The sequence below is a fragment of the Triturus cristatus genome, chromosome 9 (genome assembly GCF_964204655.1).
Source record: "Triturus cristatus chromosome 9, aTriCri1.1, whole genome shotgun sequence".
Taxonomy (NCBI): Eukaryota; Metazoa; Chordata; class Amphibia; order Caudata; family Salamandridae; genus Triturus; species Triturus cristatus.
This window is the reverse complement of record NC_140592.1, coordinates 835,259,865-835,285,665: the sequence shown is the minus strand read 5'-3', so window position 1 is coordinate 835,285,665 and position 25,801 is coordinate 835,259,865. Positions and strand designations below refer to the sequence as shown.

The 25,801-nt window shown below is 45.1% G+C and overlaps 1 protein-coding gene across 3 annotated transcripts in view; it reads left to right on the top strand.

The window, feature by feature from the left end:
• Positions 1-25,801, top strand: part of KIF26A (kinesin family member 26A) — a 240,573-nt gene that overhangs the window by 178,914 nt on the left and 35,858 nt on the right. For all 3 annotated transcript variants that reach the window (XM_085626269.1, XM_085626271.1, XM_085626270.1), the window contains exon 5: positions 10,029-10,212. In XM_085626269.1, coding sequence (XP_085482395.1) covers positions 10,029-10,212 — 184 coding nt within the window. The remainder of the gene's footprint in view (positions 1-10,028; positions 10,213-25,801) is intronic.

Below are 25,801 nucleotides of genomic sequence, written 5' to 3'. Positions count from 1 at the left end.
TGGGAGGCATATGTATGTCTTTACCAACATTTTTGTGACAAATAACTTCCATATGTTAGTGGTGAACCTCGTCCAGCTACTCACATCAAGAATTCCCAATTTGAAATCTGCAATTCCACTTGAATTAGCTCACCTCCTCTAATATATTTATACCTCAGAGGTGTATAAATCATATCACAAGCATATCCGCCCAGTACCACTATCTTTCAAGGTATACATATTTAATTACTTTAACTTTTCTTCATACTGTCTGCAGCCTGCCTCTGGACTGTCTCCAATATCTAATACAGAAATGCTCACTTTAAAGAAGGCGTCCAATGAATGATGTTCAAAACTCACTTTAAAGGGGCCAACCAATGATTGGTGTCCAAAACGTTTCAAAACTCAAACTGACATAATCAAACAAAGCAGCATTCTAGAATGTTTATTGGGGGTGATTGAAAGAGATACATGCCTGGGCAAAAGAGCTGCTTTTTTACTCAACTCTTGATGGCTCCTTAAACAGACTCCTAATGATGGGTGTAGTTAGCCCATCAAGATTCACCCCTGTGACGACCTCCTTTTCCACATTTTTATAGTAGGTGCATTAGCCTACTGTGCTATTTTATCAACGGATTTAGCAAGTGGCAAAACTCATCCTCTCTGCAGGCTTGATTTCCCAATGATGTAAGTTCCACTGATCATTTTCGCCTTTCCCTCTCAGTTTTTCTGCCTCCTTTCTAAAATGCACTCTTTCCCTGAGTGGGATTTGGGTGGAATTGGGGAGGGCTGACAAGATTTATATTAGAGCACTTTAAATGCTGTGGTATTACTAAATAGAAAAGATTCTCTCTCTCGGGATAAATCATCTCTGCTGTCTTGACATCAACCACAGAAAACAATTATTATTCGGAAACTTCACGTTTCTGATTAAAATTTCTCATATTATAGTTTCCGGGCGCGGATAGCTGGAAAAAAGACAACATCGTGCCCTTTTCTGCCATTTTGCTGAAAGAGAACATAATGTGGATTTAACAGGAACTCTACCGAATTTCCCTGAACTGCTGCGCGCTCATATAATATTACTCGCAATGAAAGATCAATACGGCCTCTGCTAGTAAACCTATTTATCTAAGGCAGCGTCTCAGCCCTAATTTAATATATGTGTATGAGATGAGCCAAATATCAAAGACCATTGCTCATTGTAAGTTTCTCATTTCTGGCGCCTCTTGGCTTTCTGTCCTGTCTTCCGGCCTGTCTGCCTGTTGACGGCGCCATTGTGGAGAGAAATTATTTTCTGAAATGAGGTAGCGACATTAACAGTAACACCCGCTACGCGGACCAGGATGCTCAGTAGATGTGTAAATTCATCTCTTATATCCCATTCACGCTCTCGCGCACTCGGCTCCCCGGGGGAATCTGCCGGGAGGCTCCTGTGTTTGAAGTCGTAATTATTTGGCGGGAGTCTCATGTTTTTCTTGATTGTGTTTAGCGGAGGTTGGGCAGGGTTGCTTGCCGTTGCAATGGCCGTCCTGTGCATGGCAACCAGCAACTTTCACACTAATGAAACGTAAAGACCGGAGTCACTTGAAGCGGCAGTGCCGGAAAGAGCCATGTGTTAAAAGCGTGGGCCTAGATTTACTGGAAAACACACGGAATCAGTGGTTTGTCAATAACAAAAATTGGGCAGCTCTAGTATTGGAAAACTGAGATTTATCAGCCTCTCAAAATATAATTGCTAATATATCTACTACCAGCATATCACGAAGGGCGTTAATATGCATGACCATAGGTTTGCCATATGTGTGTGTGTGTGTGTATATATATATATGTATATACTACGTAAATGTGGAGTTAAGAATAGTTTAATTGTTATATATACTTACCTTTGCGATATTCTGGTAGCTGATATTTTGGCAGGTCAATATTTATCTACTCGATAGTCTGGCAAACAACCACTAGAACAGCAACATATTCACAGTCACTACTAAGGGCCCGATTACGATTCGGGCTGAAATGGCTCGGACCATCGGTCGGAGCCTTTCAGCCCGCCTCTAGTCGGCTGGCCGGATTCCTTTACGACTGACCCATTTTGATGGGGTCGGTCGAAGGGAATCTGAATCAGATTTCCGAATGGCCTGCGACGGGCTCGGAGAGCCTGTCCGCCATTCTGAAAGCCTTCTGTAATCCCTTGGCTGGCTCTTTCGGGCCGAGAGATTACGTTGGCAGATTCCCAAAGCCTTTATGTGCCGGCCTTTCTGACACAGAGGTGCCGATTCCGATCCTGGAGAAATTTTCCCCGTACGAATCGTATCCGGATTTTTTTCCGTACGAATCGTACAAGTACCGTACAAACTGGCAAGTACGATTCGTATGGGAAAAAATACATACGAATCGCATTGGGCAAAATTCCCCGACACGTCCTCGGGTCGGGAAAAGTGTCCGACACGTCCCCGGACGATTTTCCGTACGAATCGTTAAACTGAAGTCCGAGCGCGCAAGTACGATCCGTCCCGTGCGTCCGATTGTACAACCGTATGGGAAAAACACCGTACGGAGCGAACTTCTATAGCAACCATGGAGACATGTGCCCGCATACGCGCCGTCCCCCCCCAGCCCCCGTATGTACGCGCCGTCCCCCCACCCGTGTATGTACACCCGTGTATGTACACCCGTGAATGTACACCCGTGAATGTACGAGACGTACCCCCACCAGTGTATGTACACCCGTGTATGTACACCCGTGTATGTACGAGACGTACCCCCACCCCTGTATGTACACCCGTGTATGTACGAGACGTACCCCCACCCGTGAATCTACAGCCGTGTATGTACACCCGTGTATGTACGAGACGTACCCCCACCCATGAATGTACACCCGTGTATGTACACCCGTGTATGTACACCCGTGTATGTACGAGACGTACCCCCACCCGTGTATGTACGGTGTGGACCCCCAGCGCATAGCCATAAGTTGGCAGGGTATGCTCAGACGTGAGTCCCTTGCTCACTTTGCCACTGGATTCCAGCAAGCCTGGCTGAAGACGGCTGAAATGCCAGAAACCGGTCCTAGGAAGCTTGTTTCCGGTCCAGGGAAGACATGGCTTGGCAGTTCGGGCTCGACTGTTCCCATGAGGCACAGGGTCAGACTGATTTGCATATGGCCATGTCTGAACTGGGGTGGCAGAGTGGGCTAAAGAACAGTGGTGGATTAAACCCAGATCAGTTGACTGGGGGTGAGTGCTTGCAATGTTCAACACTCCGTCCATCATTTCCTTTGGTTTTTGCTTTGTTCGCCATAAGTTGGCAGGGTATGCTCAGACGTGAGTCCCTTGCTCACTTTGCCACTGGATTCCAGCAAGCCTGGCTGAAGACGGCTGAAATGCCAGAAACCGGTCCTAGGAAGCTTGTTTCCGGTCCAGGGAAGACATGGCTTGGCAGTTCGGGCTCGACTGTTCCCATGAGGCACAGGGTCAGACTGATTTGCATATGGCCATGTCTGAACTGGGGTGGCAGAGTGGGCTAAAGAACAGTGGTGGATTAAACCCAGATCAGTTGACTGGGGGTGAGTGCTTGCAATGTTCAACACTCCGTCCATCATTTCCTTTGGTTTTTGCTTTGTTCGCCATAAGTTGGCAGGGTATGCTCAGACGTGAGTCCCTTGCTCACTTTGCCACTGGATTCCAGCAAGCCTGGCTGAAGACGGCTGAAATGCCAGAAACCGGTCCTAGGAAGCTTGTTTCCGGTCCAGGGAAGACATGGCTTGGCAGTTCGGGCTCGACTGTTCCCATGAGGCACAGGGTCAGACTGATTTGCATATGGCCATGTCTGAACTGGGGTGGCAGAGTGGGCTAAAGAACAGTGGTGGATTAAACCCAGATCAGTTGACTGGGGGTGAGTGCTTGCTATGTTCAACACTCCGTCCATCATTTCCTTTGGTTTTTGCTTTGTTCGCCATAAGTTGGCAGGGTATGCTCAGACGTGAGTCCCTTGCTCACTTTGCCACTGGATTCCAGCAAGGCTGGCTGAAGACGGCTGAAATGCCAGAAACCGGTCCTAGGAAGCTTGTTTCCGGTCCAGGGAAGACATGGCTTGGCAGTTCGGGCTCGACTGTTCCCATGAGGCACAGGGTCAGACTGATTTGCATATGGCCATGTCTGAACTGGGGTGGCAGAGTGGGCTAAAGAACAGTGGTGGATTAAACCCAGATCAGTTGACTGGGGGTGAGTGCTTGCAATGTTCAACACTCCGTCCATCATTTCCTTTGGTTTTTGTTTTGTTCGCCATAAGTTGGCAGGGTATGCTCAGACGTGAGTCCCTTGCTCACTTTGCCACTGGATTCCAGCAAGCCTGGCTGAAGACGGCTGAAATGCCAGAAACCGGTCCTAGGAAGCTTGTTTCCGGTCCAGGGAAGACATGGCTTGGCAGTTCGGGCTCGACTGTTCCCATGAGGCACAGGGTCAGACTGATTTGCATATGGCCATGTCTGAACTGGGGTGGCAGAGTGGGCTAAAGAACAGTGGTGGATTAAACCCAGATCAGTTGACTGGGGGTGAGTGCTTGCAATGTTCAACACTCCGTCCATCATTTCCTTTGGTTTTTGCTTTGTTCGCCATAAGTTGGCAGGGTATGCTCAGACGTGAGTCCCTTGCTCACTTTGCCACTGGATTCCAGCAAGCCTGGCTGAAGACGGCTGAAATGCCAGAAACCGGTCCTAGGAAGCTTGTTTCCGGTCCAGGGAAGACATGGCTTGGCAGTTCGGGCTCGACTGTTCCCATGAGGCACAGGGTCAGACTGATTTGCATATGGCCATGTCTGAACTGGGGTGGCAGAGTGGGCTAAAGAACAGTGGTGGATTAAACCCAGATCAGTTGACTGGGGGTGAGTGCTTGCAATGTTCAACACTCCGTCCATCATTTCCTTTGGTTTTTGCTTTGTTCGCCATAAGTTGGCAGGGTATGCTCAGACGTGAGTCCCTTGCTCACTTTGCCACTGGATTCCAGCAAGCCTGGCTGAAGACGGCTGAAATGCCAGAAACCGGTCCTAGGAAGCTTGTTTCCGGTCCAGGGAAGACATGGCTTGGCAGTTCGGGCTCGACTGTTCCCATGAGGCACAGGGTCAGACTGATTTGCATATGGCCATGTCTGAACTGGGGTGGCAGAGTGGGCTAAAGAACAGTGGTGGATTAAACCCAGATCAGTTGACTGGGGGTGAGTGCTTGCAATGTTCAACACTCCGTCCATCATTTCCTTTGGTTTTTGCTTTGTTCGCCATAAGTTGGCAGGGTATGCTCAGACGTGAGTCCCTTGCTCACTTTGCCACTGGATTCCAGCAAGCCTGGCTGAAGACGGCTGAAATGCCAGAAACCGGTCCTAGGAAGCTTGTTTCCGGTCCAGGGAAGACATGGCTTGGCAGTTCGGGCTCGACTGTTCCCATGAGGCACAGGGTCAGACTGATTTGCATATGGCCATGTCTGAACTGGGGTGGCAGAGTGGGCTAAAGAACAGTGGTGGATTAAACCCAGATCAGTTGACTGGGGGTGAGTGCTTGCAATGTTCAACACTCCGTCCATCATTTCCTTTGGTTTTTGCTTTGTTCGCCATAAGTTGGCAGGGTATGCTCAGACGTGAGTCCCTTGCTCACTTTGCCACTGGATTCCAGCAAGCCTGGCTGAAGACGGCTGAAATGCCAGAAACCGGTCCTAGGAAGCTTGTTTCCGGTCCAGGGAAGACATGGCTTGGCAGTTCGGGCTCGACTGTTCCCATGAGGCACAGGGTCAGACTGATTTGCATATGGCCATGTCTGAACTGGGGTGGCAGAGTGGGCTAAAGAACAGTGGTGGATTAAACCCAGATCAGTTGACTGGGGGTGAGTGCTTGCAATGTTCAACACTCCGTCCATCATTTCCTTTGGTTTTTGCTTAGATTATATTGCATCATCTAGTAATAGTGAGCGTGTAGTACCTTATAGTCTTTTTGGCAAACCTTTCACTGCATTTTTATCAGAGGAAAGTTATATTTGTGCTGTTTTAGCTTCATGTCATTCCACCATTTTGTGGGCCTGGGTGTGCTGATGAAGTTAGTTCCTGACCTGGTATGTGGTCTCAAACAAAGGGTATTCATCTGTGTTTTGCTCAATGTGCTCATTACTTTGCAATTGGAAGACTTGCCATGAATTTGTCACTGCCTTATACAGATATTCTGTATGTTATTACTGATTCTCCCACAAAAGTATTTAGCATAAAACTGTGTTAGGGAGACACACATGCACTGGTACATGGATGTCTCCTGCTACAGGCTTTTAATAAACATGCTATTATATTTATTTATTGTAGCCCCTTCATTTATTCTCTCTTAAATTTGCATCCCACCTCATATGATTTCTAGTCCAGACTTGGCATTCTGTTGATAGCTTTCCACTACTCTGCCCCAGTCTTTGCCTCTTTCCGGAGATCTAGCTTGCATACTTTGGGTATGATTTGGAGGTAGGCACTAATAGTAAATCAGCTGAAAGTACTAAAAATGGTGGCTGTCCTGCCCATCCACTTCTGGATTCCCCTGACATATTCAGGGAGCTCGGAAGAGGCTAGCAGTTCAGACACTGGCAAAAAACACCACTTTCAGCAGTACCTCATTCACAACAGAGCCTCTTGTGGAACTTAACAGAATTACACCTGAGTGTCCCTGATGCAGTGACGTAGCATGTGTGGGGCCACAGGGGCTGTTGCCTCAGGCGCAAAATTCTTAGGGGTGTACAATTTTAGGAGAAAAAAATTCACCAGCAGGTTTTTTGCTGCCGAATTTCTTTTCCTTTAAAAATTTGCACCCAGCGCGGGTTAGGGGATGCATTACTTGCCTTGCCCCGGGCACTAGCAACCCATGCTACGCCACTGGCCTGATGTGCAGGGTGCAAACTTCTACCACATCGGTATCCTCTAATGTGGGTACTGGAAATGAGCCCTCTCGTTAGGGGCACATTTACAGCACTTACATTGGTGATGACAATTCCACTTTGTCAGACACACATGATGGAATTACTGGGACAGGGACAGAAATGTTGCATTTGAGGTTTTACTGCAGTGCCAGATAGAGCTGCCTCAGAGGAGAAAGGTCTTCTGCATTGGAGGGGATCTTAAAATGTTGTAGACCGTATTTCACCAGTGTGGGTAGAGGTGATACCCTGAAGGCGGGGCTGTCTGGCGGCCAGGCCCTATATGGCCCCCTAGCCATAATACCTCAGGTAAAGTCATACTACTGATCTTTGATGGCACAACACAATCTTATTTTTGTTCCTATGTGCCCTGGAAATAGCCTGTCACACTCAACGGTGTTGTTGATGTCTCTAGAATAATGAAGGTCACTGGAAAATATGCGCCTTAGGCCCTTTCTTTTTTAAACAGGTAATTCTCAAAGCTCTAACCCCATGGTTTCTTCCCAGGTGCAAAAGCATGACTTTGTAAGTGTCTGGATGTTCTATTCTTAGTTGTCAACTCTCCGACTGCTGCTTGAGCTTTGTAAAGTGCGTCAACTTTTCTTACTAATCTACAGGTGTCAACTGTATTGCAGTTCTTAGTGCCTTAAGCAAAGAAGCATTGCTTTCACTTCACTGCCTCTGGAATGTATTTGACACAGGCTCTGTGAAAGGAGGGCCACCCAAGATAGGAGGGTTGGATTGAGATTAAAAATCAGCCCGGGCACGCAAAAAAAAAAAGTGGCCCACATTTGCATATTGCCTTTCCGCAAAACCCTGCTTTGGCACAATTTTATTAAAAAGGGGGGGGGGGGGGAAATGCACGGATTAGTTTCCACTGGTGAAACACACCTGGAAACAAGTGAGGCCACTTTAGCTGAGGCCCCCTGCCCCCACTCAATATGCATATATCAATGGGCCGGCCCAGCAACAGAAAGGGAGCGACACCTTTGGGCGGTAATAGATGCCTATCTACCTCCAGAATGCCACTCAGGCACCCACTGGGCCGCTGGCAGCATCTGAACAACGGAGACACTGCCCAAATCCCCCCCCCCCCCCAGGCTGCTCAAGAAAGCAGCCCACAGCTGGTATTTGGATACCGGCCCCTTGGGCATTGCTCAAGAACCCGCTGTACCAATCCGACCCTGCAAGACAGATGCATTTGTCAGAGTACAGCAGGGCCGGACTGGGAACCCAAAGCAGCCCGTGGAATTTTATCAGACCAACCCCAGGGTTGCGAGGGGCGTGTAAGTGTGAAGCACAGCTTTTTTTGTTACTGTGGGCCGATATTGCGGCACTGTTGCAAAACTGGCCCCCAGTAGCAAAACTGGCCCTCACTGCAGCAAAACCGGCCTCCAACCTTCTAACCTCCCGGGGAACCAAAACCGGCCTCCAACCTTCTAACCTCCCGGGGAAATACCCGATGCCCGCTACAGCCAGTCTGGCCCTGGAGAACAGCTTCTATTTGCCCATTCAGAAGCATGCGCGCGCGCGTCCTACCTCTCTGTTGATATTGACATTCTGCTTAACAGTGTGACTCCATTGAGAATTATTCTGGTACAGTAGCATGAACAATTTCTTTTCCAAGTAGATATTCAACATTTTCCTAGCAGACAAGTCTGAAAATTAGGTGAGGTTGTACAGTGCAGCATGGGCATGTTCCAAACCTAGACAGGCAAATACAGGCATTTACAAAGCCAACATTTTATTGGGAAATCTGTTTTCGCACTAAAATTCTGCACCTATGGTTAAATTTCTGTGTAGGCAAATATACCCTTACGGCTATGAGTTTTGTCCACTATAAGTTGGTGAACACATACAGACTCGTAAGTTGGTCAATATTCACCAACCTTTTGATTCCATTGAGGGAACCAACTCCTATCAAGGGCGGTATCAAATCTGTGTTTAGGGTGAGAATTTGGTGAGAACACCGCCTCAGTTGACAGTGATGTAGGGGAAGGGGCTTGACCAAGGGGTAGAAACAGATTTCAAAGAGCAAATGTACCTTAGCGTCTCCCACAGACGTGTACACTTGTCTTTTTCCTTTGCATGTATACATACATATGTGAGTTCTCCTGGAAATCTGTGGCATATCCTCTGATTGAGACTTCATAAAAGTTATATATTTGCTCCAAACATTAACAAACGTTTTATATGAGTAAATACACGACTTTCGAAAGGGCCCTTAGCTGTATCAGGCCCCCTGTCTACCGTATTCGTATTATAACATAGAAATTATGTTTATGCATTTTTTTGTCATTCTGGCATAATCCTACTTGAGTCCCGAATAACACATTTTTTTGCCATTATCATAATATAAAATGACACGTGCTTTTTGCCCTCCGGAGACTGTCTGGGTTAGACAATGTCTTGCCAAGAGACATACCCCTGCAGAACGCACTCTGCCTGCCCATGAGCCTCTTTTTTCATTTAAATCAAATATTTTAAAGCATGAATTTTAATTTTCTCCTCTTATGCATTTTTCAGCGTTATATTAAAAGGCGCAGCGGTGGGAGCTCGTTGCAGCTCCCTCCCCGATTAGCTATCGGCTTTCTACTGAAAGGGCTGGCACGAGACCGGTTGTTCTTCCGGTGCTTCCAGATCACCAGAAGTGTAGGCGCAGCTAATAAGGGAGACTTCCACTGCAGCTTTATGGTATTTTGCAAGGTTATTTATGAGCACTGGATAACTTGTTAGAGTGCTGCACATCACTTTCATAAAATGTTATCGCCAGCGGAGCCCATCTGGTCCCTTTAGTTACAAGGGGATGATATCAGCATTTTATGGGATCAGAGAGGTTTCAGCCGTCTTTGACTCAGCTGTCAAGCTGTTGGAGGGACGACAGACTATAATTGAAGCTCTGTTGGGGGGAAAAGGAAGTGAATGTCTTGCCAGATCTGTTTCTGTCTATTCTTGCCTCGATTTGTCTCCTGATGGCGCTTTCTGTGGAAATCTGTTCGGATTAAAAATGTGCCTATTTAAAAACCATGTGACAGTCACATTGCTCATTCGCTTTGTTGGCTTAAATTGCTTTGGGCTCCAGGTAACATTTGTTCTTTCTTGATGCTGTTTTGTTACAGGGCAGCGCAGAAGCTCAACTTGTCCTCGAAGCGGAAAAAATACCACCCTCCCCTGCCGCGTTCTCACGAATTCTCCGGCTTTGCCACCAATTTCAGTGGCATCCTCCAAGTGTGCCCTCCCCCAGCACCGCCATGCCTTCTAAGAGCTGTATCGAAAACGAAGGACAACCCCGGCATTGGGAAGGTACTCCATCTCTATATTTTGTTGGGCTTTCTTAAAATATTTAAGATCAAACATCAGTTTAAATACCCACTGACCAGATAGCCATTGATGCTTGCAGAAGACCCTCAGAAAGTCATGATGGCATCCTATATTTTATGCAACGTGTAGATCCATGCAGAACGTGAGTATTTCACAGGCCCCATATTCACAGGTGCAACCTTAGCAGTGTGAAGACATTTCCTGTGTAACTAGCCTACTAATGAAAATTGAGACAAGGGCACAGGCCTAGCTCATTCACATTGGTCACAGGACCAGAAGAACATACTGTGGTCTCTAGAACCAAGTGCTGATGAGACAAAAGCTTGCTGAAGAAGTCAAGCGTACCACCTTGGTTGTACATGATTGATGCATGCAAGAATTGCCATAAAACTGGTCGGGCGGGAAGGGTCTATGTAGGTTCAGACTGGTCATATCCATGCCAGAGTTACAAATTAGCCAAAATAGATACATTTGTCGACTTTAAATCTGCTTTTGACCTGGTCTCAAGAAATAAGTTGTGGGAGGTCCTGAAGGAGCTGGGGATGCCACTGGATTTACTTTCCCTAATTGTCCGTCTTTACGAAGATAATTTAGCGCAGATACGCTGGGGGGTAGAGGGTAACAAGACCAATCCTTTTCCTGTGCGAAAAGGTGTCCGCCAAGGGTGTGTGCTGGCTCCCACATTGTTCTGCCTTTTTATAAATGGAGTTGCAAACTTTCTTGATGCTATTAACACTGATGCTCCTCTCATAGCTGGTAAAAAAATCCCCAGTTTAATGTTCGCGGACGACACGCTGATAATCTCGAAAGCGCCAGAAGAATTGCAGCGTGCCCTCCAGCGTTTTGAAGAGTTTTGTCTTCTGAGGGGTCTTATAATCAATTAGGCCAAGTTTATGGCATTTAATCAGCATAGATTGTTTGAAGGGAGAATGATGATGGGCGGGCTACCCCTGGAGCAGGTTGATGCTTTTATTTATCTTGGCATTAAACTGCAAAAGGATATGAGGTAGCAGCCACACATTGAAGCCATGACACTAAAGCATGGGCAGCTAGCTGGAACCCTTAGGAAAGATTTTAAAACTTCTTTTACAAAACCCCTAAGTCTGGTGCTCCAAATTTACAACACCAAAGTGGTGAGCTCAGTTCTCTATGGGGCTGAGCTGTGGGGTTTTGGAAACCTGGCCCAGCTTACAATAGCGGAGAACACTTTTCTACGCGCAATTACTAGCATGCCACAAAGTTCACCCATGCTCCCTTTTAGGAACGATTTAGGAAGAAAAGCCCTGAAGGACCTGGCCAGACTACACCCAGTACTATTCTGGAATAGAATCTGGTGCACAAAGGAATTGGCCTTGTTCACACAGGGCCTAAGGGATATCGTAAACACGGACCGTTTCCATAAAATTAGTTGGCTGCGCGAACTGAGAAGTTTGCTAAATAAAATGGGACTGAAACACCTGTGGGATTCACCCTCCACTGAAACGTTCCCAACAAAAAATTGTCATAAAGAAGTTTATTGGGAAACAGTGCTGCATGAGGAGTTTAGGCGCCATGATACAACTTCTCTTTCAGGGCTTTTTCTTCAGTCTAAGCCATGTCCTGGCCTTGAGCCGTATTGGGATATTATCGAGAAGCCTCTGGATCACAAGCTTTATTTTCAGTTTAGATCTGGATCCCTCCCATTGAAGTGTTTTACATCTAAATGGGCCGTTATTAGGGATAACAGATGTCACTTATGCACTACACAGGTAGAATCATTTGCACATGTGTTTTTTGTTTGCCCTGCGTACGTTAGGCCACAGAAGGTTTGTTTGGTTCATCTATGTAAGAACCTGGTGACAACATCACATGTTGTAGCCCTGCTTATCCTTTGCACAGATCCATCTCCCAGGTATGGAATTCCGGTGGCAAAATGTTTGAGGTGGATGTGGATTATACGTTCTAAACAAGTCAACGAAGGATAAAGTGCAGGACGACATGTTCCATTAGTGTGCAGGATTGAGCTCATGTGGCCCTGCGGGCTCTTCTACCCCTGCCGATGGGCTAATGATTGTTTTATGGGTCTTATTTTAACAATGTGTCTTTTTTTAATCCTGTTTTTATTATCTTATGTGTAATATAATGATGGTCCGGATTGCTTATTTGCACAATTGTTTAATTCAGATCTTACATTTTTGCAATCATTGTTCTATTTTTATTAATTGTTATGCTTTTATGACTTGCATAGTCGAATAAAGCTTTCTTGACTTGGAAAAAGATACATTTACATATCAATAATTTAAATGGAACCTGTTTAGTTAAAAAGCTGTTATCCTGAAAATCAGGCATGGATCTGAACCTGTCGTGGATCCCGACCTAAACTATGCAATGTGGCAGGGCGCACAGGGATCAAGATGGATGCCTAAATTCTGTATTCATTGACTTGTTTCAGGTTATGCAGGTGCAAGTGTATTAAAATTGTGAGTGTTTACAAAGCTAGCACATCTCCTTGTGATTGAGGGATGCAGTGGCAATGGCAAGACCATGCACACAAGTGATCCACATTTGTGAAATTCATGAAAAGGTATATCCGTGCATTTTTAGGTCTTGGCTAGAGACGGCTTTAGCTGTGTTTCTAGTCTCATGCTTTTCAAAAATGTTATACTAAAAGTCAAACATATATGCATACATAGAGGGTCTTTTAGTCAGACCTCTTCACCCTCTGGTCTGTTCAAATGTCAATCACATTTTGCTTCTACCCACTGGAGGCTGTTTCATGGGACAGTTGGTCAGCTCACTTCACCCATTGGCTGCCCCACATTGTGAGCAATGGGATTTTTCCTGATCACACGTTTACAGCCGCTTGAAAAATACTCCTCTTCAGTGGTAGAGTTGCTATGCCTAGGCTAATGGGCCACACTTTTATTTGTATATATGTATTCAAATTCTATTTGTATATTGCATGTTTTTGCACAAAATAATAAGTATAAAATTGGGGCAGTGTATCCAAGGTTAGGCCTCTTGACTTTGGCAATGCTTGTTTCAATTGTTTCTGTAGATACACTAGCACAGAGATATTTAAAGTATCGCCCTGGAGCCACTTGTGGCCCTCCTGACCTTTACATGTTTCTCCCTGGCCAACAGCAACACTGGGATGCTGTTTGCTTGACTCAGCACTAATATCGAGAAAGAAGCAAAATAAACGGAAAAAGATTTATTTCTACTTATTTGAAGTAAAGGGAAAGAAGAAAAAGTGTCTTGCAGCCCCTAACTTTAGGAACATCTTCATTTTAAAAGACTTCTTGCAATAAACGTAAAAATATGGTAACATATCTTCAGAATTGTGTATTAAATTATCATGCATAAGCATTTCTCCTTAGTACATCAGGTTATTTTAGTGCATTGAGCAGCATTTTTAAGAGATATGTTTCAAACTGAAATTTAGAAACATTCATGGTTCCTCCCACCCTGACAGCAATGCTAATAGTAAACTCAGTCAGTTGTTGTGTGCACCCTCGGGTGGCCTGGGTTGCTATTCTACATGGCCACATTATAGTTTATCAAATGAAACCTAAGAGAAGGTTTCGTAAAGCACACATCCTGAAGTTCTGTATTTTGAGGTCATCTTATATTTGACAATAAAGTAAAAGGCGGCAAGGTGAAATAAAACAATTGCCTAGAATCACACTGTTTGGTCACATGGGGAAGCCGGGATTGATCACAGGTTTTCTGGTTTCACATTATGCAGTTCAGCCACTAGAAGTACATGCTTCGCTTACACAATGCTATGCACGCCATACCCCCCTGTCCCCTTCCCCTCTCCCCTCCCGGACCCCCACCCTGCAGCCGGCGCTCACAACCTGACAAATGTTTTGGCCCCTGTGGAAATGTTGGTGGGTCACGCACTAGCACAAATATGAGGAGAACATTCCCATGCATTCCAGGTTGCACATTCAGACTACTCTAACTTGCACAAAACAAAACCCGTCCATGCAAGGGTTGAGTAAAATCTGTTCACACGCAAAATTTAAGATTAGCATTGGCTCTCCAGAGTGTCACTAGACAGTACTGCATTACATATCCACCTTAGAACAAGGTTTGTTTTCTCACTTTGTGCTGCCATGCTGAACGACTCTTGAAATTATTATTTTCGTTTTTTTGACTTTCCCATTAAAGACATTGACAAGATAGTTATGGTGTGTCTCTTTAAGTCAAAACACGGCTCAGTCATCTACAATTAAATTCTAGCCCACTCATTGCTTTCCTTTTGGAACAGAGTCAATGGGAGACCTAAGCTGTTTCGAATAATGTCCTATTTTACTACCTTAATGCCTTTAATTTGTCAAAAAAAGTATTTGCAATAGACAGCCACATTCTCTGACATATGAAGGTTTCTATTTTTGTAAATTGGAGACAACACTGCAGGATACATTCCATAAAGCTCAATCAGCAAATGTTGTGAAAATAATCACACTGAACCTACTTTTAGGGGAAACAGCCATTACATCGCATGCGTAACAGCGTTGTTACATCCCAGTACCATTACAACGCAAGTCGTTACAACGACTTGCTGTAGGGGGCTCTCTAAGCTAAGGAATAGTATAATTTACTATTCCAACACCTTCCCTACTGTTGCACACACTGGAGTTAGAATAGTAAATTATACTATTCCAACATCCAGCGCCCCCTACAGCAAGTCGTTGAAACGACTTGCTTAGTAATGGTACTGCAATGAAACAACACGGTCGTTGTAACGATTGCGTTGTAATCGCATGCATTGTAAACGCATGGAATGTTGAGGTATATATTCTACTTTTAGCTTAGCTCACCATAGTTGTAAACAGCCCATGAACAAGCGTGGCTTGTGGATACTCTGAACGTCTACAACAGCCGCAAACTCTTAAAGGTATTCTCAATCCTTTTTCCAAGTCATTTTTAGTTTATGATTTATTTTCTTCAAGGCAAGCTAATTCCTTCCATAGTGAAAACGGGAAGGGAAAACCCCCAAAAGTGGTGGAGCTCCAAGGGAAATGGTTTGTACACAGCAAAAGCAGTGTGTGTGTTTCTTAAAGCTATTGCAACAAATGTGATGGCATTTCCCACTGTGCAATTGTACACCTTATACAATTGTGCGGAAGTGCCTCTGCACAGTTGAACAATGCTGATTCACAAACGTTTTCCAGGATTAGATCTAGAAACCTGAAGTTTCTAGTGATACTCCAGGAAGGATTCGGGAGTTCTGGGGAAGTAGTAAATCTTCATCCATGCAAGGTTGTACACAGGGCTTTAAGTGGGCCGGGTCTCACCGGTACTGAGCACTGGCAGTTTTCTATAGGGGGCCTCGAAACGGGTCTCTATCGAGCTCTGTTTTGTGCCCTGGCACAGGCGGTCCATTTTTTTCCGGACTGCAGTGACAGCAGGCACATCCATGTGTGCGTGCTAACACTGCTCACTTCCCACTAGTGGAGAAGTTACGGCATGACGTTATGCCAGGTGAGCGTTGTATGGGAAGGGAAATCCTTTAAAGAGAGTCATCTTCTCTCTGGATTTCCCTTCTCTTTTTGAAACTCAGGAGCAGCAACATTGTCGTGATGTCATCAGGCCATTAGGTAATAGCTTTTTCAATATTATATACAAGCCATAGTTGCTGCTTATTTATCTTATGCAACTAACAACCATTGACAAAGCCAATAGTCCTGATTTCTTGTAGGTATGATATTACTTGTTGAATCATATATCTGGATGCAATGCCAGAAACAGCAAAATACAAGTCGGGTGGCACAATATGCTAAGCACAGGTTTTTAACTTAGGTGTTTTAAAGCCACGCCCTTTATTACATTGCCCACTCCCCTTCGAGAGACCCCCCCCCCACTTAACGCCCTGGTTGTATGCCTGTGGGTGCAGATTCAGGACTTTATTTCCTAATTGAGCCATCACCTTAAAGAACAGAAATTGCCAGGCAAAGATATTCCCTAAATTCCCCCACTTTAAACATGCATGCCCTGAATCACAAAGCTGTTTGCACACCTACTCAAAACATAGGTGTGCAAATAATGGCATTTACAGGGACACAATTCTATACATATTTCACAAAATGAGCTATGTTAGGGTTTTACTGTTTGTAAATGGGATTTGCTAACAGGCTCACAAATGGATTCGTCTTAGTACTTGTTATTACTAAAACATACAGAGGTTTGCTCAACTTGAGGCTATGTTCACATTTCAACTAAGTGAGATAACATCCATGGTTTTGTGAGCTGTGTTCCTTTCAGCAAGATCTATATGGTAGCCACACGGAATACTCTGTATGTTTTCTGTGAGAAATGCACTTGAAATCATAGTGGCTGAGCAGATGTTCAGTTTGGTCTGGCTGTTCTTCGCATTATGGCAGATGATTTGCATGCTTGCATGCAAATGAGGGAATGCTCTCTAGACATCAAATTGGTGGTCACAGTTGAGGCCACACGAGTGACTGTGACCCCCTCACAAGTACTGAAATGTCAAAATGGGGGAAAAGTGGTCACAAACCAGTGCTTAGTTTGAGCTGGTGTTTTCCTGTGCTCAGCACCGACACTTAATTGTCAACACTAGAGCTTGTGACAGTCTGCCACAAGGTGGCACTGTGTGGCTAATTTAGAGATGACCACAACAACAGGTAATTATTCATTCAATACACATTAAAAACAATTATTACCTGCCGCCTAAGCCTTTCTTATACCTTCGGGGACCTGAAATAGCCCGACTTGTCACACTAGTAGGGTTTTATGGTTAGTAGTTGTGTTGTTACTATCATTGGCAGTATGGCTGGGCAATGTGTGGTGCATGCTGCAGTGGCCTCCTGATGTTAGCCCCATCCCTTTTTTTTATTTTTTTACAAATTAAATACTGGCACAAACGCTCATCATGCCCCCTATGCACTTCCTGCAGACTGGTCCCAGAAGCCAAGAACCAAAGCTTACCTCGGTAAGCAATATTAAAGAAAACAGCTATATCTTCACAGTTACTGTATCAAGAAAAGGGATGCAATATGTGAAATAAAACAGACCTCCCAAAATTGTAGAAATGTCCCTAATGCAAGATGTGTACCTTACACACTTGGATGTCCAAGGCATCAAGGACCCCATGAACGTTTAATGAAATATTCCTTCAAAGCCATCCAACCAATGCGCAGGGAGCTTAACTGATTCTTTGTGTGTTTTTTCTCTTTCTTTGTGCACTCAATGGGTGTATTAAGTCTAATATCAGAATAATGGCTTGAAAGGTGTCTGAAAGCCATTTAATATTGCCACTGAAAAGAAGTCAGATTACCTTCGATTTCTGACATGAATGCGCTTCTTAGGCTAATTTGCCATATTGTAGTATTAAAAGAGACATCCCTTGGGTTGCCGAGCAGCTTCCTAATTTGCTTTCCTCCTGAATACTTTAGAAGGTTAGGGAGCTCTTTTATGTAAAATGTTTTTCTTGGGCTCTATTCAACCCACTCGGTTCAATGCGGCAACACTTAGAGGAGAGTCCTTAAGTGCTTGTCTTTTGCAAAGAGTCTGTCAATTTCCTTGTACGGTAATGACAGAATCCTCACACAGAACAATTGAGATGGTACATTTAGAGTAAAATTGACTCTTCTCCCAGAAACGCGAAGGGCGTATGCATACTGCTCATTGGATTTTTCTTTGGCATAGCTGCCAACACCCCAGTACTACGTGAATCAAGAAAATTCTTCAAGCTGCAAAACTAGCCCTACAGGTAAATAACCATTTCCAGTAGCGGTCCGTGGAGGGAGTTAGGTGGGGCAGAGAGGCGGGGTGGGGGAATGTAAACACCGGAATATGGATGAACAGAGGTAAGTACACATTTAAATAAATAAAATGAATTCCTTTGCGCGTGCTGCATCGCAAAATGCGATGCAGCGCGCGCAACGAAATTCGTTTTATTTATTTAAATGTGTACTTACCTCCGTTCATCCATATTCCGGTGTTTACATTTCCCCGCCCCGCCTCACTGCCCCACCGAACTCCCTCCACGGACCGCTACTGACCATTTCATTTTTAGCGAAGACTTTATCTGACAATATAGAGGGCAGAGTTATTCCAGCGTTAGCTAGTTCAATGCCCGATACCAAAGAGGTACTTAATGTTGTCATCTTTATTACTTCGTCTTTGCTAACGACTCACCTGATCCTTTGTAAATACGACCCATAAATCCCACGCAAACAAAATCTGTATTTTTTCATTACCCATTTGCATTGCAATATGACCCATAAACAACGCTCCCGCAAGATGTATGGTGCTGCAGCAGGGGACGCCGCTTTGTGACAGAGGGAAGTTTCCTTGAAATATGACGGGGCAGCCCATAAAATACACATTTTCTCTAATGTTCCTGGTCACATTGGAAAATGAAATAGTTTTGCTAGTGTCACCCGGGGAGCGTGAATCATTCTAGTCGCAGCCAAGGCCGCTTTGTAAGGCGCAAGAACACTCGAGAGCTCCTTTGGATCCTCTCCTGAGACCCGAACACTGCGCGCTCGCCTGATCCACTTTGCATTTCGATTTGCCGCAAGCTAGCAGCGGCAGATCGCTTATGAGTGATGTGCAATAACTATCCACAGTAAACCAACATCATAAGGGTTATAGATCTGTCAATTGTTATTAAATCCATGAGTAGACTTTCTGTTTATGCTGCCCTTCAAGGACTCTGTCGCAAAATGGATTTCGCAGTTTTGATCTTATATTTAGCGGTGTACATAAAAAGCCCATCCGGTGATCCTTCAACACACAGACAGAAATGCACAAGCTAATATAATGTACTTGTAGACTATTTAAAGATGAAAGTTATCTAGTGTAGGTCCGAGATTGCCAGATCTGTGCAAAACATTCAGGCTAACCACTAATTATTTAAATGTGCTACATTCATATTTATTACATTTAAATTTGCCTCCTGTGGATAAGTCATACATAGTTATATAACATGAATTTGGGGCGCACACGATAGCCCTATGGGGCACCTTGGTGAATGGGAAGTTGTTTATTGTTACCCAAGTGCACAGTCACCCCGCGTGCATTTTCGTACTGAATAATGGGCGTTTATTGTTACCCATCTCATTTTGTCAACATCAAAACCTTGAAAGGCTGAAGGCATGCGCCGGGATTTGAACTTGGGAACGTGAGGTCAAACACTTATTCCTGTAGTTGATGGATTATTCCTAGGGCTTTAAGTGGGATGAAAAAACTAGGGGGGTTCTTAAAGGGGCGTGGTCAATGTAGTTAAGGGTATGGCTTAAAAACAAGGAAGCTAAAAATCTGTGTTTAGCACAGTGTGCTGCTCGACTTGTATTTTGCTGTTCCTGTCATTGCGTCCAGATATATGATACAACAAGTCACATCATACCTACAAGTCAGGACTATTGGCTTTGTCAGTGGTTGCTAGTTGCCTATGATAAATAAGCAGCAACTATGGCTTGTATATAATATTGAAAAAACTTCCACTTAAAGCCCTGGTAACACCACGACGATGTTGCTGCTCCTGAGACTCAAAAAGAGAAAGGAAATCCAGAGAGAAACTGACTCTCTCTAAAGATTTCCCTTCCTCTACAACGCTCACCACGCGACATCGATGTGCCTACTATCACTGCAGTCCGGAAAAGAAAAACGGACCGCCTGTGCCAGGGCACAAAACAGAGCCCGATAGAGCCCCGTGTCGAGGCCCCCTTAAAAAACTGCCGGTGCTCAGACCCAGTGAGACCCGGCCCACTTACAGCCCTGATTATTCTACTGAGCCACCATACCTAGATACATGCAGTGGCGTAACTAGCCCTTGTGCCACCTGTTGCGGTTTCTGCGTTGCCTCCTGTGGCAGTCGCTTCGAAGAGAGGACTCCCCCCTTCCCCTCCCACCCTTGCTACGCCACTGGATACATGGCACACAAGGCCACTGACTTGCCTTGGCAGCTTCACTCGGATTCTCACCCTCTTTGTTCTGAAAAATGTGTCATCTCTCTAGCTCTCTCTGGTCTTCTTCAAAATGACACCTTGGAATAGATTGTTATTGTAATTGTAAATTGGATTTATATAGCACTTAGTACCCAGACGAGGTGTTGAAGTGCTTTGTGGTCTCTAGCACACAACTCCGCAACTCCAGGTTAGGGGTAAATGAGAAGTAGATTAGTAATATGGGCTTTCTTTTCCTGGCAGGATTAGTTAAGTTTGTCAAGGTTGTGCTTTAGAGATGTAATGCATTTGCTATAGAACTTTGAATAGGCATAGATAAATTGAAGCGGATTATTAAAGGTAAGGTGAGATAAGTTGTAACCAGTAGTGTATATTTCCGCCTGTTAGTTGATTGACATAGCTAAAAAGAGAGAAGAGTTTGGAAAGCATGCCTGGTAGTCCATTGTAAGCTGGAAAGTCAGGGATGAGCCAGAAAGTGGACGGAAAGGCAGAAGTAAAAAGTTTTTTGGGATTCAAATGTTTTATTTTTTGTTATTTTTTTTATAAAAGTAAAATAAATATATATACATGTATGCAGACTTACACATACATCTAAATATATACGTATGTATAAATACATGCATACACACATATACACAATCTAGATTGTTATATCTTTGTGTAAGGCATACACACACACACACATATAGGTATATAACATATATATTTATTTATCAATCAATCAGGGGTTTGTAAAGTGTGGCTACTCACCCGTGAGGGTCTCAAGGCGCTGAAGGGAGAGGGCTGTTGATCCACCTGGGTGTGAAGGTTCAGTCGAAGAGACAGGTCAAACGAGGGAATTCCTTTGCCACAGCGCCCCAGCCATATTACAGATGCGGGCGCAGAGGCAAAGAAGCTCTCAGGGGGTGCACTCATAGTGCGCCTCCTTCTGGGTGGTTCGCTGTGAGTGCGCCCCCTGAGAGCAGCCCTCTGAAGGGGTAAAGGGGGGTCCTATGGACCCCCGACATCTCCTTGCAGGGGGGTGTAGTCAATGACTGCACCCACCTGCAAAGGGGATCTCTAATCCTCTTCAGCTTGCCGGAAGGGTAAAGGGGGGTCCTATGGACCCTGACATCTCCTTGCAGGGGGGTGCAGTCACTGACTGCACCCGCCTGCAAGGGGATCTCTAATCCTCTTCAGCTTGCTGGAGGGGTAAAGGGGGGTCCTATGGACCCCGACATCTTCTTGCAGGGGGGTGCAGTCACTGACTGCACCCGCCTGCAAGGGGATCTCTAATCCTCTTCAGCTTGCCGGAAGGGTAAAGGGGGGTCCTATGGACCCTGACATCTCCTTGCAGGGGGGTGTAGTCAATGACTGCACCCACCTGCAAGGGGATCTCTAATCCTCTTCAGCTTGCCGGAAGGGTAAAGGGGGGTCCTATGGACCCTGACATCTTCTTGCAGGGGGGTGCAGTCACTGACTGCACCCGCCTGCAAGGGGATCTCTAATCCTCTTCAGCTTGCCGCCTGCACTGTGAAAAAACGGAGCGGCTGCAACTGAGCTGCTGCAAGCTGCCGCTCCGTGTTTGCACATGAATGCGCTGCTACGCTGTCCCCAGGCCAGCATGAGTTCTCGACTGCCCTGGGGGCCGCGTATTCATCGTAGTAGGGTGCATTTTCATTGTTAGCGCCCAGCGCACCCTTGAAAAGGTCAACAGTAAAATGCGTAATACGGCCCCAGATGCATTAATTAAGCGGTCCTGCAAGGAACATCCTGTTCATTTAAATAAACTACCACCAAAGTCAACCACAAATCTGCTGTGTGGGAAATCAATGTGAAAATGAAGCTGAACTTAACATTTTGAGATGCTGTAAGTTTCAAAGGGTGTGTGCAATGTGTTTGACTTCTGAGGAGCCATAATCTGTTTTTCGACAGACCAACTAGATGATCTTCTTTCATGTAGTTGTGTCAAAGCGATATCTGGCTCCTCGCCATCTTCTCCAATCCTTGGACAGTGGGCCTGGCCATTGCAGTGATTAAGCATCCTGAGTGATAGAACTCATTAAAATGGCCACTAGTCATATTTGACCTGTCATTTGAGTGAAAAGTGAAATACCTTTTTGCCCACCTGAACCTGAGACCGCTTTGAACATTTGAAAGGAAAGAAGAGGAAGCGCTTCAGGCCACGGCTTCAAAGCCCTTACGTGTGATTATTCAAAAGGGTCCACTTTGGGAAAGTAAACGAGGCACATTTTGTCAAAACGACAGACCATTGTGGGAGAGACCTTTGCAGACAAAAGATGTATTAAAATGTTAGTTGTTTCAAAGTAGTCCGTGCATTGGATGGAGCCACCAGCATTCCGTGACCTGAGAATGGCCGGTTGTACTCAATCCTGGGCAACAGATGGGCAGGTAAATTTGTACATTTGAAGTGGGGAGTAGTTCTGCATTGCACACCTGGAATCAGTGTGTGAGCTCTGGGCCTTTAAATGCCTATGTGATGTGCAATGGCAGGTTTGATGGAAAAGGCTTTTCTGTAGAAGCCCAAAATTGAAAAGACTCAGCCGCTGGCTTTTAACTACACGAGTGGAGAGAGACGGTGGTGTAGGCTGTGTTAGAAGCCATGTTCAGGTCTTCTGCCAAGTCTATAGTTGCCAGTTTGCATTACGTTATGTTTGGTAAAAAAAAATTCTTACATCATATTAGCACCGCCACACAGTGCTGTCAGGCTTGGATATCTTCATGCCCTGGTCACAAGGAATCTGTGCCCAAGCCTTTATCCCCTAAATATAGACAAAGCAGCCAGCAATTATACCAGTGCCTAGCCACAGACTTAATTTTTATTTTTTTGAGGCAGAAAATTTTAACAGATATATATCTTCAGTTAGTTATCAGTAACACACCTGTCTTCAGGGAAATAAGACAAAGGGCATCTTTAGCCTGCAGAAAAAAGACATCAGGGATTTGGTGGGGCGACTTCTTCAGTCCGATCAAAACACCAAAAATGACAAATTAAGTAGTTGCCTCAGGGTCACCCTTCAGTAGTGCATGGGAGCATCTGTAATCCTAATGTAATGTGAAAACATACGTCTACGTGGTGTGATGAATGTGGCTAAAGATATTTAAAATGGCTATATACCTATTTTGTCTCTATGTTGCTCAAGAAGTCCATCGTTATTTAAATAATACATTTAAACGAAGGGTTTTTAGGCAGGCTTTAAAATCTTTTAGAAAAAAGGCAGAATTAAGGGAACAGCAATTTGATGTTCGTTACAGAGGTTTATTTGATCGTGGCTTGTTATGCTTAAGGTGATGAATTGAATACTCAACATGAAGATTACCCATCCCCAGTTTGCTGTGGTGATATTATTAATGAGGTGCAGCATCAACCCTCCAGAACACACAATCATTAAAAGAGTTTTGTTGTGAGAGCAGCAATATCCTTCCGGGGGCATCTGTGGGAAGATGGTGTATATGTAACTGCTCTGCATATATTAACCAAGGTGCAAAATAAAATGCAATTACAAAAGGATGGAACTAAGGAACAGATCTTGCAATATTGCAGCTGTGAGCATGTTTTGAAGTTATCCCCTTACACCAGTACCCTTCATACATGAATACATTAACATATTGGACATGTAGGCCATCTGTGGATGAGGAATAGGTGGGTCTGGCAGATGGTTGATGCAGTGCTTCATTGCTGTGAAAAGTGTCTGCTTCTGTGTAAGGCTTCTTTGATGCTGTTGGTATAATACCTTCTTTGGCTGATGCGGGAACCTATGTGTGTGTGTTGCACAGAAATCTTCAGTTTCATGAGGTTATCAGAAGTTCTGTTTTTCTTCCGTTTTTTTTCCAGTCTGTGGATGGATCATTGATTTTCAGCAAGATCTTTAAAGTAGCAGAGTGCTGAAGACTTTGGTGTGCATTTGTGTGTGTTAATTGGTCTGTAAAGTTTCACAATAGTTTTCCCAAAAAGTGTTGACATTGTTTAGAAGGATGTTGGCATCCGACGTGGAGTTGATAGGGTGAGTGAAGAGTTCACACATTAGGTTGTCTATAGAGAGGTCTTTGAAGGATTTGGAAGGTTTGATCTTCTCTTTTTTAGGTCGAGGACGTCCGGTCTGCCGAAAGGCAGAACCGGAAGTCGGAGATTTAATGACTTTGAGAAGAGGGGCTTGAAACCGCCCCTCTTCTCCCCTGTTCTCCATTGGCTGGCCTCTTGAATGCTGGCCAGCCATTGGAGAAGAGGTCAGTCACTCCGATTACGCCCCGTCCTTTTCGGATCGGGGGGGCGTGTTTTTTGCAAGAAGTCTCATTCTCTCCTCCAGCCAATGGCTGGAGGAGAGAAAAGACAAACACGCCCCCGATTCCGAAAAGGACGCTGCGTTTCTCCGAGGCATTTCTGCTCTGCCTCGGAGAAAGGCGGTGGTGTGCTCATCCGCTCCCCCTGCGTCCGGCTGCTGCTCTGGTCTCCTCACCTCTCCTCACCCTGTCCTCTCCGTTTCGGGGCACTTCCCCTTTCGTTGCATGAAACTTCTCAACCTCCGATCAGCGCTCCAGCCGGCCCACGGGTAAAAGCCACAGAGGAGAATTTGCGAAAGTCTGCAACCGGCTCTTCATTCCAGTAATACCCCCACAGCTGCCCCCTCGGTCCGGGGTCAGGACAGAGGAATATTGTACTGGCCATGAAATTAAAGGCGCCTGCCTTTTGCACCCCGGGCTTTCTAAATACAGGTCAGAATGAGGGGGTATATAATGCGGCTGTGTGTCAGCCCGGGACCCGTCGCCCATTGCTAACAGGCTTCTTGGCTGAAAATGTATGAGATTTTGAAATAACACAAGCAACGCCGCCCCGACCCCCACCCTCAAAATGGTGCACTTTACATTTGTGTAGCGCACATTCTTCAAGCACTTTTTGTAAGCAGTACTTCTAATTAGCATCATCATTTCTTTAACTGCTAAGGGCAAAAGCAGTGATCCAAAAGGAATGTTCTAAACCAGGCGAAACCAACTAAAGCATGGCGCACGTTTATGAGCTTCACGCTGAAAGTGAAAGTATGAACTTAAGTGCGCCGTGCACAACAAAAGAAAAGCACGGCCACTTTGTTTAAAGATACTCCTTGGCATGCCACGTTGTAATAATTAAAATAAAGCGTGGTGCCTGTTTCATGAACGCACTGCTGAAAGATAAAGTATGTTTCAAAGCGAGCCACAACGCACAGAACAAAAGCAAGACCGGCCACTATATTTAAAGAATACAAAGCAGGGTGCAGCGATGAGAGCTGGACAAGCCTGCAGCTATTTTACGATGGCATTAAGTGTTGTTGGGGAAGGCACAGGAGATAAAGTGAAGTGGATGGAAAGTGAAAGCCGGCATGGTGAGGAAAGTGGTGCGGAGAAGAGTAGAGTAGCATAGAGTGCTGTGGAGCAGAGTAGTGTAGGATGCAGTGACGTAGAGTAGTGGTAACGGTTTTCCTTTTTTGAGTTTGATGTGTAATGGCACTTGCACTATTCATGGCACGTGCATTCTGTTCTGTACATAATCTAAGGGGCTTTGGTCCAGCTTCCATCAGTCATTGGCTTAGTTGGCTCAATACTGTCCAGCCATTGGTTAGGAACATTGTTAATCACTTTTTTTATTGGCCTACGGGAGTATTTAGTACTCCCTG